At 36.2% G+C, this 15,581-nt stretch overlaps 2 protein-coding genes across 3 annotated transcripts; both read right to left on the bottom strand.

Annotated features, from left to right (window-relative positions):
* Window positions 1-158: 158 nt before the first annotated feature.
* LOC113755888 (hippocampus abundant transcript-like protein 1) lies at window positions 159-6,755 on the bottom strand. The gene is made up of 14 exons (XM_027299755.1): window positions 6,570-6,755; window positions 3,058-3,169; window positions 2,815-2,927; window positions 2,606-2,728; window positions 2,350-2,522; window positions 2,093-2,168; window positions 1,887-1,973; window positions 1,284-1,364; window positions 1,158-1,190; window positions 834-887; window positions 691-732; window positions 506-584; window positions 352-422; window positions 159-257 (listed from the first exon to the last, which is right to left on the bottom strand). The coding sequence occupies exons 1-14, from the start codon at window positions 6,753-6,755 to the stop codon at window positions 159-161; spliced, it is 1,329 nt and encodes a 442-aa protein (XP_027155556.1).
* Window positions 6,756-8,402: 1,647 nt separating this feature from the next.
* LOC113762630 (tetracycline resistance protein, class A-like) lies at window positions 8,403-14,541 on the bottom strand. Of its 2 annotated transcripts, none has more exons than XM_027306167.1 (14): window positions 14,152-14,541; window positions 12,745-12,856; window positions 12,462-12,574; window positions 12,252-12,374; window positions 11,986-12,158; window positions 11,744-11,819; window positions 10,477-10,563; window positions 9,816-9,896; window positions 9,681-9,713; window positions 9,431-9,484; window positions 9,289-9,330; window positions 9,116-9,194; window positions 8,964-9,034; window positions 8,403-8,847 (listed from the first exon to the last, which is right to left on the bottom strand). In XM_027306167.1, exons 1-14 carry the CDS (start codon window positions 14,341-14,343, stop codon window positions 8,749-8,751), a joined length of 1,335 nt encoding a protein of 444 aa, XP_027161968.1. In that variant the 5' UTR covers window positions 14,344-14,541; the 3' UTR covers window positions 8,403-8,748. The 2 variants fall into 2 exon arrangements, with proteins under 2 accessions (XP_027161968.1, XP_027161969.1); XM_027306168.1 differs by lacking the exon at window positions 14,152-14,541 and adding an exon at window positions 14,076-14,135.
* Between the last annotated feature and the right edge of the window lie 1,040 nt (window positions 14,542-15,581).

Here is a 15,581-nt window from a genome sequence, read left to right as displayed (position 1 = left end):
ATTTACCATACAGGATAAGAGAAATGCCACAGCTTCAGAAAACGTGCTGACCCAATCTAAATATGGTTACTGGCACCATCCAATTTTGGCGAGAGTGGTGTTTCCACAGTTTCAGAGGCCATCCTGATCCAGCCTCGTAGGTTTATTGGCACCACACACTAGGACAAGAAAGGCGCTTCAACATTTTCTGCATCAACCTCGGAGGGTTGATTTGAAGTATTTGGCTTTAGCATCGAAGCAAAACAAAGTGAAATAGCCTAACAAAATGAAGCACCAGATTAACATAGTTGTTCGATATATCATCGAATTTCATAAGGTGGGTGAGAAAGCAAGAATGTGTAGAGGCATTACCACAGCAAATGATGCACATACGAAGCTGAAACCCTTGCAGTCAAATGGTGCATTTTTTGACAGAAATAAATCTGGAGCATGAAATCATTTGTTAAGCAAAATCAAGAAAAGAATCCTTTGCAATCATAAAGAAACGGCCAAGTTGCCAACTCACTGGTCAGTGGTGTCATCGCTAGTGGCGACAACAAAATTGCAATAGACTGCACGGCTAAAATAAATCCTTGTGCCTTTCCCTGTGATTAGAGCATGAAGCCAGTCTCCAGGTTTTTAATTAATCGAAGTTCTGGTTAAGAGAAATAATAACAACAGATATATGTATAAAGAACTTAGTTCACAAACCTGATCAGTTGAACTTGCCGCTTTTGATATGAGAGCAAAACTCTGTTATAGGCAAAAACTGATCAAACTGGAGGACAGACACAATCGTGAAGTTTTTGAAAGCATAATAGCATGCATTGCATTTTATTAGTCCAGAAACTTACAGAAGGCTTCACAAGGACGTTAACAACTCCTAAAGAAGCAGTGAAGTACGGTACCTGTATTTGGAACGGCTGGTGATGAACGTTTCAAGGACATTCTACTTTCAAAATATCAGCTATACACTGCTGCCGCAATGTGATGTAAGTTGTAAACAAACAACAACAGATGCTTTAACATATGGAATTATGGATCTTTCGCGTATGGAGTGCTGATTTAGCACCAATAGAGAGTAAACATGGAAGAAGAATGCTTACTCTCTCACTCTTATCTCTTCTCAGAAGAGACTGTTTCCAATCTAATTTGAATGTAAAGAATTAGTTTCATACCCATGGAGCCCATGCTAAGCCATAAAGCAACGCCTGTAAAACAGAAAGTACCTCTCTGAGAAAAAAGATCCATGGTGCGAGTACTATAACAGGACTAGGTGTGAATATTTTAACTAGCCAACTTACATATACTGCAGACGAAATGCAAGCTGCACAGAGGACAACGTGCTCTCCAACCAAAGGAGTTATGATGGGAAGCACCAACAACTGAAGCAAAAACAAAGCCAATGGTAAGGTAAAGAAATTGTGGAGGATTCAACCCCCTTTAAAAGCAAACGTTGTGTGCTTAGTTATGCAAATCATTTGCACATCAACCAAAGATGAAGTTTATATGGCCACTACTGAAGTGACTGAACCAGTGGATATTGAGTTATTTTGTGCAGATCTTTCTGAAGGGATTTGAAAGATTCACTTAGATGTTACTCAAGTCAAGATGCTTCATGTGCTTCTTGATACATTTGATCGTCTCTCTTGGTAGTGTGCCTTGGCAATTTAATCATCGGTAGAATTTGAAAGAAGAAAAATGAACCCTTAAAGATCCCTTATGAACGTATTCCATCAGTGCAAAAGCTATATGTGGCTAGTTATAGGGAGCAGCAGTATTATTGTTTTGTGCCCATCTTTCTACTAAGCTGCACAGATTACTTTCCATATTGACCAGGGCACAAAGTAAGAACCGCCTTTAGGGATTTATGCCAAAGAATGGAAGAAACAGGTATCATACAGTACCTGGGAAATGATCGAACCTACTCCAACCACCATCAGAATTTCTGAAAATTGATTTTTGTCAAAACCAAAAGCCGCCTTCAGATAATACTGCAAAAGTAGCAGAAAGTAATTTGGGAGTAAAAATACACTTGAAAGCCTCAAATTGAGTAACTGGACAAGCAACTGAATCTCAACTAACATCCTCTGTTAAATTCCAGATAACATACCAGTAGGGTGCTGTTGACGCCAGACATCCCCAATTCGTAGCAGAACAAAGCAAGTGAAATGCACTTCAGTGTTGGGCTAAGGATAAAACAAGAACTTATTTCAGAAAGTATAGGAAATAATATGCTGATGGAAGCCATCTGGAAATTATAACTTTCAAGCAAAGCCATAATTATAGGTGCTAAAGAAATCTAGGAGACATAAGATTATGAATTTAACACTTAAAAAACACAGCCAAAAATTGAATGTGTTGTATTACCTGCTAATGACAACATTAGCTGCATATCTCATTGAGTTGTATTGCTCTTGAACAATCTTATACGCCGCCTTAAAATATGGCAAACGCTGGTCTGCTTTTGGAGCTGGTGTTACAGTCTCAGACAGATAGATTGCCATATAAACAGGAGAAAAGATCAACAGGACTACAGAAACCTGAAATGGGAAGATTGATTTACAAATATCACTTTGAAAAATTAGGCAAACAATACTTGTTTCTTTTTGCGGTAGTGACATGCCAGAAAAATATAAGCCCCGGGAAGAAAACGAGCAAGAGCATTTCCCAGGACATGGGAGGTAGAAAAGAGGCCCATCATCCAGCTAAAACTTGCAGCCTTCGTGTTGTCGTCAACAACATCTGCCTGCAAGCAAACAGAAAATGCCACTTACAGGTCTTCACAGCCCCTAAAAAAGTTGTACCCAATAAGGTGTTGAAGAAAGATCTTACAATGTAAGCAGCAGTAATGCAGTAGATACTTCCTTGAGTAAAGATCAAATTAATTGTGCGAAGAACATAATAAGCATACACAAAGCCCTTTGACTTATTGATGACGATCAAAGCTGCCAATACGAAACATAATAACCTTTACGTACGAAAGAGGTAGTAAATTCCAAGTGCTTGTGTAAAAAATTGTGAATGTGCAAAAGTGTAGGACATGAAATTACCATACACAGACTTTGCAATACTTACTGAAAGGAAAAATGCTAGTAGATACTGTAAAAAGAAGAAATGGCTTTCGACCATGATCATCTGAAAGTTGACCTAAAACTGGAAGAACCACCATTTTGAAGATTCCAACAGTCTATATGTGAAAAGACATAATTAGTTTAACAAGCAAATCTATCCCATTCAAGTAAAGAAAGGAGAAGGTGATCAAAAGAAAAACAGAAGCTAAATAAAGTGTATCAAAATTGTGCAAGTGATGAACTTTTTTTTCGCATGCCATCAAAACCATTCTAAATTTCTAATATTGCCGCTGACCATGTCAATTTTACTTTCATTCTTCATTTTCATCATAGAAAGAAAATAACCATTTGGTTTCATACTAGCCAGCCTTTGCTGATATTCATGCATGTTTACCTCTTACTCGTCGATTGTGCTAAACTAGACTTGGGAAATCCAGTGTTTGAGAATTTATTTTTTCTCTTTTATTGAACTCTAAATCTACTCCTATCCTATCTGTTGATGGAAAGTCAAAAAATTCCGAAGTCCAAATTTCACTTATGGAAAATGTGAAAGAAAACTATTTTCCTACTGAAAAAGCTATGCCCAAAAATTGCAAAATCCTAAAATAAATGAGAACTGAATCATTCAGGAGTTGCACTAATCTTGCATATTCCCACCAAATTTCAAACGACGCAAATATGCCCTTCATTGAAATTATCATCTATATAGGCTCATTCACCAGTGTCATTAAGTTTATCCTGCTCTGACTGTAAGATGTACCGGTGTGTGAAAATCTAAAATGATAAACTTCACAGAATGCTACGACCAATTTTGGCAAGACTTAAACAGAGATCCCATTTGAAATGACAGATAAATATTTAACTCTCATTACTTTGGAACAATGGAAATTTGGAGGTTTGTTGGGATGGAGGGACTACATCTGCCTTTGAAAATGGACCAAATGCAACTCTTCTTGAAATCACAACCTTTGAATCTACCAAGTAGCCGCAAAAGCTCATTGTTTTGAATTACTCGTGTTATACAATTCCAACAAAAAGGAATCCTAAAGAAATAACCTACAAAAGGTCAAATTTTACTTCTTTTTTTTTTTCAGAAACTGAAAGAAACTCACACAGTTAAGTTGGACTAAGCATGAGAGTAAACAGTTAAATCGCCCCGAAAGCAATCTAAGAAGGGATCTACAAGAAACACCCATCCAGTCGATTGGTCACAAAAGGTCAAATTTTACTACTATCATGGAATTTGTCAAATGTGGCACTGTCCTTGGTGGGTCCATGTGTGAGTTTATTAGTATTAAAACTTCTCCAATAATCTGTACCCTCTTTCTTGAATCTAATAACTTTAGGGATAATTGCAGAAACCTCTCCTAAGGTTTTTAACACTAGCACTCACCGCCCTTATAATTTCTAAAATTGTACTAACCTCCCCTAAGAGGAAATTGGACCTATTACTAACAATAAATTGTATAATTTTACTTTTATACCCTAACTAATTGCGGAAACTTAATGAAATAATCTTAGAAAAGAAAATTTATTTTTTGTCAACAAATTGAGTGACTAATTAAATTAGATTACCTGTGAATTTTAGTATCATTAGCCATTGTAAGCAAAACTAAGGAATGGTGCCAACTGAGGGGAGAAAACAGCGTACATGTTTCTATATTATGTTCTTCGAACCAGTCAATTTAAGTCTAATTTTATAAAATTGCAGGGAGGAAAATCAGTAAGCAATTATGGAGTTTCTACTAAAGTAAGTATAAAGAGAACTTGCATAAATATATCTGCTCAAGTCATTTTTATTTCAAAATCTCCTCTAGTTCAGCCCACAACTACTTCTCAAGTTGCTACATCTCTTTCCATTAATACAGTTATAACCCTGTAATCTGAAAATATCAACAGCAGTAGCAATTTTAGTACGTAATTCTAATGCACTTACTGCAGTTTTCATTTACTAAAGACAACTTTATCTTATTAGTATGTATTTCTAATTACTTGTAACTAGACTTATCTCATGCTCAGTAACTTTTAATGATGTTTAAGTATGCTATTAATTAGCTGATTGCTCAGCGATATTTTTTTTTAGGTATATGATTAGAGTTGACAACATAAACAGTTGTGTTACCCCTATAAATAGCTATTCATATTACTAATAGAGAGTTTTAAAAGTGACGTGTATTCTTTATAAACTTTGTTGCAATAACCTGGATATATAGTCATTTAACTAGCCGTTAGTATTCACCGTTGTTTCGTTGGTAAAATTCATTCAATTGTACTTACACTCCTTGAATTTTGCTAATTCTTTATAGGGTTAAAAACAAAAAAACCCCATGTGATAAACCTAATACACAGAAAAGCCCCCCATGGTTTCAAAATATACAACACGACCCCTCATGCTTTGAACTAAATTGTAAAGGTGACGGAATCCGTTAAACTTAACGGAAATGACATATTGGAACCTAAAAAAAAATTTTTATACCTAATTTTTATCAAATATACCTATTCTACCCCTTAACTCTCAATTCTCTCTACTTAGAAAATAAAATAAATGATTTTTTGAGCTGTTTTTTTGTTGAATTATATCAGGGTATTTTGGTCATTTTGACCATTTCCGTTAAGTTTAACGGATTCCGTCACCTTTACAATTTAGTTCAAAGCATGAGGGGTCGTGTTGTATATTTTGAAACCATGGGGGGCTTTTCTGTGTATTAGGTTTATCACAGGGGGCTTTTTTGTTTTTTACCCTTCTTTATAGCTTTTCATATTTTGTCATTCCTTTGTTAATACAACTTGGCAAGTAGCATTAAGGGCAAATTTGGTGCAAATCCTCATCTCAAAATTTTTAATGGTAACTTTTCTGGCATGGACTGAATCTGCAACACAAACCTTAAATTCAAGAGTGGTAAGTGCTATTTTCTAAACCATAAGGGAGGTGAGTGTTAGTATTAAAAACTTCAGGGGAGGTTTCTGCAATTATCCCATAACTTTATTAGGCAACATTATCAAGAGGGCAATGGCTTAACGATACAAAAGAAAATTGTTAGTACACTAACAAAGTTCTTTAAGGTGAGAAATGGAAAAAAAATAAGCATATGTCAAGCATAGCATAGGATAGTCCAACGAAGACGTTGTTATGCACTTATGCTACCTACCATTATGTCAAACAGATAGGTAACCATTATCAACATAGTTCAAATTTCTAGATGAAAGTCTACAAAGAATTACTGAACAATTCAAGGTCAAGAATCTGACGTGATTAAACCATCTAAGTTAACTGTTGGTAGCAACAGTTTCAACTTCAGAAAAACTGGTAAATTTCAAACCATTATCCCATTAAAGAAAGACTTCTCCAAAACAGAGAGAATCCCACTTCAATTCCTATGAACACCTCCACTGATGGATGAAGAATATATGTATATGAAACAGATACACACGAAAAAATCACACGGAAATAAAAAGGGGAGTGGGGAAATCATCATTCTTTCGTTCATCCATTCACGCAGAATAAAATTCTCTTACGGTTTGCTGAAGACCATTGAGATAGATGGCTTGAGGGCAGGTGGATTGGGCTGGACAAAGAGCATTAGTAGTTACATCTACAAGAACTGAATGAGTCATCTCTTCAGCTGTCCAATGAAGACAGAGTGGGAGCAGTAGGTGCACCAGTAGTCTCACTTCTCTGTTGTTTTTCCACCACCCCACCATTTCTTTTTCGGTTTTTCCTCTGACACAAAAAAAAAAGACCCTTAAAACAGATAACCAGAGGGATGAAGGTTCTATGTGGTGGTGCTGGGGCTGCCGGCAGTTGAATATAAGGATACTGACGTAAAAGAAGCAATGGCTTTGGCTGAACTTCCCTACTAATATATTCCCTACTAATATACTAATTCATAGTAGTAGGAGTTTCCCAGGTTGTGCCTTTGGTTTTGAAGTTTGAACCAGTCAACAGAATCCTTCCCATGGAAGGAAAACAGGCATGCAGCATTGGGTGAGGCGCACCCTTGATGGGCGTGTCACGTGCGTGCCATCAAGTGGCTTTCGTGGGCAATTGAAGTCTTAATTACTCCTGCCCAACTTTAAATCAAAGGCTTGGATAATAATCCTAGTTTTATATTAAGGTCTTAATTTCTTTGACATGATTCAGAGATAAATCGGCATACATATGTGGACCACTTAAAAACAGAAACTCCGCAATTGCAGTTCTTGATTATACGAACTCTGTGGTAGTCACAAAAGATACAGACCCGTTTACCTTTTAGCAATTTAATGCTGACTTTGTTTTGTAGTACATGCGAACAATGGTAACTGAATTTGGTAAGAGATTATTATTAGGGTTAATTACATTTACCTCCCCTGAGGTTTGACCAAATAACGAATCGATCCCTGAGATTTGACCAAATAACAAAAAGGTCCCTCAACCGTTAGTCTTTGCCGTTGACTGTTAGGGTTAATTACATTTACCCCCTTGAGATTTGACCAAATAACGAATCGATCCCTAAAATTTGATCAAATAACAGATTCCTCCCCCACACTAACTTCTGTCACTTCATTTATATAATATAGGAAAAGTATAAGGAGCTGGTACATTATGGAAAGAAAAAATGCATACTACATTTTCAACCCCTTATTTGCTAGAAATTTTAATTTTACTTTATCTTTTAAATAAATTATTTTTTGAAAAAATAGGTACTTTGTTCATATAATTGGGAAAAGTCGTAAAGCACTGGTATTTTATGGGATAATGGATATTACCCCATGTAATCCAAATTTTGTCACACTATTTCACCAAATTACAAAATACGTGTATGGCAAATTTTGCATTACAAGGTCTATCAAAATTTACTCTGCTTTTATCTGTTAAATAAATTAATAATTTGTTGGATTCAAAATTTTATCTGTTAACCAAAATTTTTTTCTGAAAACACAAAAATCGATAGGTCAAAAATTTGATGGAAATCAATAAGGGTTATTCAGACTTTTGGCTATTTCCGTTACATATAAGTGACAGAAGTTAGTGTGGGGGAGGAATCTGTTATTTGGACAAATTTTAGGGATCGATTCATTATTTGGTCAAATCTCAGGGGGGTAAATGTAATTAACCCTAACAGTCAACGGCAAAGACTAACGGTTGAGGGACCTTTTTGTTATTTGGTCAAATCTCAGGGATCGATTCGTTATTTGGTCAAACCTCAGGGGAGGTAAATGTAATTAACCCATATTATTATTAAAAAGAACATGTTTTTGCATAATCTATCTTTTTTATGTTGCAAAACATGCATAGAATTGTGTACGAAATGGCAGGAAGTGCAAAGTGAAAAAAAAAAAAGAGGATCAAGAAAGCCCCCTTTCCACTTCAGGAATCCAGTGTGAATTATGACCAGGAAATCACTTGAAAAACAGTCAATGAATGGAGTACAAATCAGGCATCACGCTCAGAAAGGAATGCAAATTAAGCATAACAGAACTATAGATTGAAACACACACACACACACACACAAATTATTCAGAAATAGGCCAATGGCCATATTACATGAGAATGAGACCAAATCATAGATACAACTCTAGGTTGGAAAAAGACCACAGCATTGAAGGACTTGCCGACCGGTTTAAATGGAGTTACTAGCACCAGACAATATGACGAGAGTGATGCTTCTACAGCTTCAGAGGATGCCGACTCCTCCTTGGCACCATATATACGCTATGACAAAAGTGGTGCTTTATTGTGTTCTGCATCAACCTCCAAGGGTTTCTTCGAAGTATCTGGCTTCAACATAAAAGCGAAACAAAGTGCAATAGCCTATGAAAAGGAAGCAAGCACCGGAGTTAGGACCCGAAGCGCTGACACTCATATTTGGAGATTTAAAATTCATAAGGAGAGACGACAGGTGAAAGCAAGGAGGTGGAGAGGCATACCACAGATAAAGATGCACACACAAAGCTGAAGCCTTTGCAGTTGAATGGTGCATCTCTTGACAGGAACAAGTCTAGAGCATCAAAAAATTTCTTAAACAACTAAGCCAAAATCTTCTAAAATCTGAAAAAGATTGCAAAAGTAGCTTACTTACTGGTTAGTGGTGTCATTGCTAGTGGCGACAACAAACTCGAAAATGACTGGACGCCTAAAATAATTCCTTGTGCCTTTCCCTGTGATTAAGACACGAAGTCAATAATTCAATTAGATAGCTACCAATTCCAATAACTTGAAAGCTTTCCTTCATGTTTCAAATAAGATAGCCACCTGATCAGTTGAACTTGCTGCTTTGGATATGAGAGCAAAGCTCTGCAATCGACCAAACATGTTAAAATGGAGCACATATGAAATGACGAATTTTGAAGAGCACAATTGCACACGTTTGCATATTACCGGAAAAGTCACTTACAGAAGGTCTCACAAGGACGTTAACAACTCCAAAAGCAGCAATGGAGTAGGTTACCTGTATTACGAATGGATGGCTGGTAAAGAACTTTTCATTGACATTGTAGTTTCAAGTTTTGGCCGTCATGTTTGTAGTGCTAATTTGGTACCAATGCAGAGTAAACATGAAACAGTCGTGCTTCTTTACTCTCCTCTCTCTCCGTTAATGGTACATTTTTTTACCAATTTATTTTGTATGGAAGAGTTGCTCTTACCCATGGTGCCCAGGCTAAGCCAAAAAGCAAGGCCTGTAAACAGAGAGTATCTCTATCGATCAAATTTCATGGTATAAGCACTATAACAAAAACAAAGTTTGACAAACCAGGTGCTACATTAACTAGGCAGCTTACATATACTGCATTCGAGAGTAATGCTGCACAAAGGATAAGTTTCTCTCCAACCAAAGGGGTGATGATCGGAAGCACCAGCAACTACAGAAGAAATACAATTTTAGCAAATAGTGAGTAAAGAAGTTAAAGAAGTTGTGGAGGACTCAAGGCACTTGAAAGGCAAAAATCATGAGGGTGGTTAAGTAAACTATTCAAGCCTCAATCAGTAATGAACTTTACGTGGCTACAACTGAATCTGAGTAATGTTGAATAAAAAGCAATATACCGTGTGCATATATCTTGTATGCAGATCTGTCTATGATGGAATGACCAAGAATAGGAGGGAGAAAGAGAGGGTTGACCTAAATGTCCCACACGGTAATATCTTTTTCTGCTTCTTAGACCTGTTTGGTTATCTTAAGTATCTACTGTACATGCACTTTTTTTTAGCTGCATGGACAATTTAATCATCCATAAGATTCGAAAGAAGAAAAATAAACTCTAGAAGATCCCTTTTAAACGTGTTGAATTAGTGAAAAGCTAATGTGCCTACGGATCTTGCTATTTTCAGCTTGTCATTCTACTGAGCTACACAGATCCATTTCTAGGTTGATCAGGTCACCAAGTAAAAACTGCTTCAGGAGTTAATGTCATAGAACGAAAGCAATGGGTTGTAAATTACCTGAGAAATGACTGCACCAATATCAACCACCATCAAAATTTCTGAAAATTGATTTTTGTCAAAACCAAAAGCCGCCTTCAGATAATACTGCAAAAGTAGCAGAAACTAAATACACTGATAGGAAAGCCAAAAGGAGCTAGGCAGACCTAAACACAGCGCAGCAGGAACATTTTAGATGGAAAATGACTCTCAAGTAGTTTTGACTTTTGAGATAAATGTCACGAAAAAAGGGGAAAATTTCTTGGTTGGAAGAATAACTGTAGAGTCATTATGTGTAGCTTGATGACAAAAAGGAACCCACACAAAAGAGAGAAGTTCAACCCACAGAAGTGAAAAAACAAAAATTTGCAAATAAATAGCAAAAACCTGTACTGAACTTCTAAGGATCATCAATAAGTCTAATTCCTCTATCAAGGGAATAATGAAGTTGGGGTTGTGAAATCAAGGATTAATTGACCAATTTAACAAATGAAGGATACACTTAAATATGATTGCAAAATTAAGCAATTGATTGCTATGTTTGAGCAACCGACTTAAACTTTACCACATTGATGTATCTATGCGAGTATACAATCACTTAAAAAGATGCCTGTCATTGAAACTGAAGTTCTGCAACGAATTGTCCTTTTCATTTATCAAAGCTTTTCATAACTTCTTTGTTGAACTTCTCTGCCAGGAAAGAAAAGATGACCAAGGAGATCTCCCTAAGCTAATGATAATCCATGTTGATGGGAAATAAATATACAAGAACAATTAATACTGCCTTCTCATGTTTCCTTTGTGTTTTGCCTTTTTCGTGTTCATCAATATGCTCCAAACATGAGTACGAAATAGATGCTTGAGGACTTCAATCTAAGCACAAACATTCCGCAATATATGGTATTTCCTAGTTCAAGAGGCTCTTAGCCAGAGGTTTTTCCAAAAGTAAAATGCAAAACCAAGCCTAGAATAGGACAGAAGATGGAATCAAAAAGAATCTCAACCAACTAGCAGGAAACTGAGGTAAACTCAATGAATTTTGTTCAAATTTCCCATGATGCATCCATAAGTTTATGATTGGCAAAGATACGCGATTCCGTAGCAAAGCCATCAAATTTCTTTTGCTTCATTATCAAAATTTCGTCCTGCTAACTGAATATTAAACCTACTGTTTGATATTTTGCTGCAAAAAAGTTTCAAATGAATAGTATTGGACACCAACTGAATCACCTATATCTAATAGAACTTCAAGCAGTTGAGTTCATCTTTTATATTATAGATAACATACCAGTAGAGTGCTAGTGGCGCCAGACATCCCCAATTCATAGAAGAATAAAGCAAGTGAAACGGACTTCAGTGTAGGGCTGAGGAGAAAATGAAAATTGTTCAGAAAGCGTAAACTGTAGTATGCAGCTGTCAGTCACCTATAAATCATGAAGAGGAAGAATACTACAATCTAAGGCACAAGATAAACCAAACCATGTATTGGACATTTGAGGGGTTAAACTACAGAAGAAAATGATTATCTACCTGCTAATAACCACACCCGCAGCATATCTGATATTGTCATATTGTTCTTGAATAAGCTTAAACGCCTTCTTGAAGTATGGCAGACACTGGTCAACCTTTGGAGCTGGAGTTATAGTCTCAGCCAGAAAGAGTGTCATATATACAGGACAAAAGATCAGGAGGGCTATTGCAACCTGAAATGGAAAAATTGACTTGCGAAACAGTAGCTTTAAAAATTAGGCAAGCATTAATTGTCGCATAGCTCTCAGATAATTGCAGTAACATGCCTCAAAAAAACAAGTCCCAGGAAGAAAACGAGCAAGAACATTTCCCAGGACACGGGATGCAGAAATTAGGCCCATCATCCAGCTAAAACCTGTAGCCTTCTTGTTGTCATCAACAACATCCGCCTGTCAGAAAACAGAAAATGCCCTTTTTACTTTTATTATAATTGCAAGAAGGATCTGTGCCCAAAAGGTATTGAATGAAGTTGTTACCAGGTAAGCAGCAGCAATGCAGTAAATACTTCCTTGACTGAAGATCAGAGAAACAAACCGCAAAACGTAGAACGCATACACAAACCCCTTTGATTTATTGATTGCGAGCACAGCTGAAGAAATACAAGACACATTTATGTAGGAATCAAGATAAAAAATTAACATTGGAGTAAAGCCTTATCATTTCCACGAATTCACGAAACTTTTGAGGGAATACAAAATGTTGATGTCAAAGTTATTAACTTCACCTAAAAAAAGAAAGAAATGTTTATGAAGTGCGTACCGAAAGGAAGAATATCAGCAGAAAATGTTGCAAGGAGGAGTGGCTTTCGACCATAATCATCTGAAAGTTGACCTAGAACTGGAAGAACCACCATCTTGAAGATTCCAACAGTCTACTTGTGACAGCACATAGTACATGAGAGGAAACTTATCCCATCCAAGAACAAAAAGAAGAAGGTGAAGAAAGGAAAACCAAACAGTAAACACAGTATACCAAATCTGTGCAAAGTGATGATCTCCCCACATTCACATAAACACCATTCTATCAGTTCTGTTTGACTAGGTCAAGATTACTTCCGGCACTGTTTTCAGTATCCATCCTAGCAAATAAATAACTCTTCTGGTTCATACCAGCCAATGATTGCCAATATTCATACATGTCGCCAGTTATTTACCAATTAAGCTAAGTTATTATCCCCTGTTGGGGTTGGTTAGTCTACGAAAATCAACTATCAAGAATTCAATTCCTCATTTCATCTAAACCTAATTGTAGACCTGAAATTTATTACATAGTGGAATTCCTCTATACTAATGGAGATCATATTGTTCAAACTTCACTCAAAGAAACTGTGAAAGAGGATGAATTTTCCTATGGGAAAAGTTATGCTAGAAATTGCAAAAATCCTACATGATTTTAATCGTACCTTCAGATTCCACCAAAATTTCCCGTGACATTAACATACCCTTCATTTAAAATTACCCGAAAAAAAAACCCTCCATTTAAAGGATCATTTATTTCGCCTCATTATGAATTTCTGTAAGTATGAACTTCAATAAAAATAAATTTTTAATTTAATTAAAGCAAAATTACATAAGGAAGCTTTGACCAATTTTGGCATGATTGAAACACGTAAGAACCAGAATTTCATAGAAAAATTTTATTATTACTAAGAAAAATGTGCCCAGTAACACATTTTTAGCTTTGCGAAGTTATTAGAGGATGGAAAGGACAACATCATGCAATGCCTCTGGACTGTTGTCAAAATCAGAACTTCCATAAACCGCCCAACTAGCTGCAAAAGCTCGTGGGTTGTTACTCTTTTGCAGGCCTTAACTTCCAACAGACAAGAATACTGCAGAATTAACGCCAAAAAGACCCATCTTAGCAACAACTGATCACGATTAATTAGTCCGTAGCCTCTCATTGGTGGAGTCCATCTAAAGAGTTTGGTATGAATGAAGTTCAAAAATATCAAGAATGTCAGGTCATTAAAGCAGTAAATGGAGTTGATTAAAGTGCCAATTGGTCAGATTGAAAGCATAATGCAGCCCACCAAAAAACGAGAATTTACTTTATCCATCTTCTTGAATTAAAAAACACGCAAATCCCACCTTACATAACCAGTAAAAACATGCATTGGCAGAGAAGGGGTTGGGAGATTATCCATGCAGCTTGAGAATCTCTTACGGTTTGTTGAAGACCATTGAGGTCGATGGCCTCCGGGCATGTGGACTGGCCTGGACAAAGAACATTAGTGGTGACGTCCACAAGAACTGATTTAGTCATCTCTTCGGCTACAAAGTGAACACTCAGTGGCAGCAGTAGGTGCACCAGTAGTCGCACCTCTCTCTTGTTTTTCCACCACCACATTCCAACCATTTCTTTCACCTCTCCTCAACACTCTCGTCTTGCTCTTATGACTCTCACGCACACACACGCACACACACACAAACAAGAACATTAATACGCTCCGCCGGCCAACTGCGGATGATGGCTTGTTGCTGTCAACTCAGAATAAGCCTATTGGAGCATCATGTTAATTTGCCACTTTTCGTCTACAGGTGAAGAACATGTTCGCGTTTGCCATTTAATTTTTATGGACATGGAATGGTAGTCAAGGTTAAATTTTTCCATAAACTTCTAAAATAATTTTCTTTTTAGCATGTACAATTAAAACATGTCATTATGAACATTAGACAGATATTCTTCATTACATTACTGTAAGTTTCCTGAGTTGTTGGTCTAAAAAAAAATCTCAATTACAATCATGCATTTGGTATTTGGAAGTCCTTTTTTTTAAAGGACTTGACTACATGAATAAAAGGATGAAAATGCAACCAACGAAACTCTTTTTGTTTGGCTAGGAAAAATATTATGTGTGTTTGGATATATCATTATATGAAATAATTATTTGAATTATATAATAAATATATTTTTAATCTTTTTCTCTCATATATATATATATATCACATTATAAAAAAGTATAACAGTGTCAAAATAAATAATTTTTCTAAATAATGAGTATCCAAACACACTTAAGTCATGTTTGATAATCCAATTCAACACTTAAACTTAATAGATTCAGATGCTAATATGTTCAAATGTGATTAATAATCAAAATTGAACATCTGAATTAATTAAGTAGCACTGAATTTTCTAGGTAAAATTGATTTTAAAAAATAAGTGATAAACTATTCACTTATCACTGAATGTGATATACACTCAAATATATTTGATTTAACATTTAACAATTCAATAACTTAATGAATTCAAACCTCAGACTTTAGATTTCAGATTCCAACCTTCAGTTTTATCAAACGCACTCTTATTGTTTCTTGTGTAATTATTCCTGTCCGTCCAAAGAGACCAAATAATAAAAGTTAAATTATGACACTATCAACGAAGTTTCTCTATTTGTTCCATGCGGAATAGACAATGAAGTATCTCAGCATATACCATGCATGAGAAGGAATTGGACACGACAATGGCGTACTTTACTGGACATGAAAAAGGCAGCAAAGCAAAAATTGAGGAAGAATCCTATAATGTCTGGACAAAATTGCGAAATTGCGCGCTACCTCACAGGTGAGGTCAATGGAGCCGTCTACTGGTGACTA

The sequence above is a fragment of the Coffea eugenioides genome, chromosome 2, assembly GCF_003713205.1.
Source record: "Coffea eugenioides isolate CCC68of chromosome 2, Ceug_1.0, whole genome shotgun sequence".
Classification (NCBI taxonomy): domain Eukaryota; kingdom Viridiplantae; phylum Streptophyta; class Magnoliopsida; order Gentianales; family Rubiaceae; genus Coffea; species Coffea eugenioides.
This window is presented reverse-complemented; position numbering and strand designations above follow the sequence as displayed.

Coding starts and splice junctions, on each gene's coding strand:
- LOC113762630 (XM_027306167.1), bottom strand. CDS start 14,343: ATGGTTGGAATGTGGTGGTGGAAAAACAAGAGAGAGGTGCGACTACTG. Junction 12,159..12,251: donor CTGGGACTTGTTTTTTTGAG/GCATGTTACTGC, acceptor TTTCCATTTCAG/GTTGCAATAGCCCTCCTGAT. Junction 9,897..10,476: donor TTGGTGCAGTCATTTCTCAG/GTAATTTACAAC, acceptor TTTCTTCTGTAG/TTGCTGGTGCTTCCGATCAT.
- LOC113755888 (XM_027299755.1), bottom strand. CDS start 6,755: ATGGTGGGGTGGTGGAAAAACAACAGAGAAGTGAGACTACTGGTGCAC. Junction 3,170..6,569: donor TCAATGGTCTTCAGCAAACC/GTAAGAGAATTT, acceptor TTTCACATATAG/ACTGTTGGAATCTTCAAAAT. Junction 1,191..1,283: donor GCATTTCGTCTGCAGTATAT/GTAAGTTGGCTA, acceptor TCTGTTTTACAG/GCGTTGCTTTATGGCTTAGC.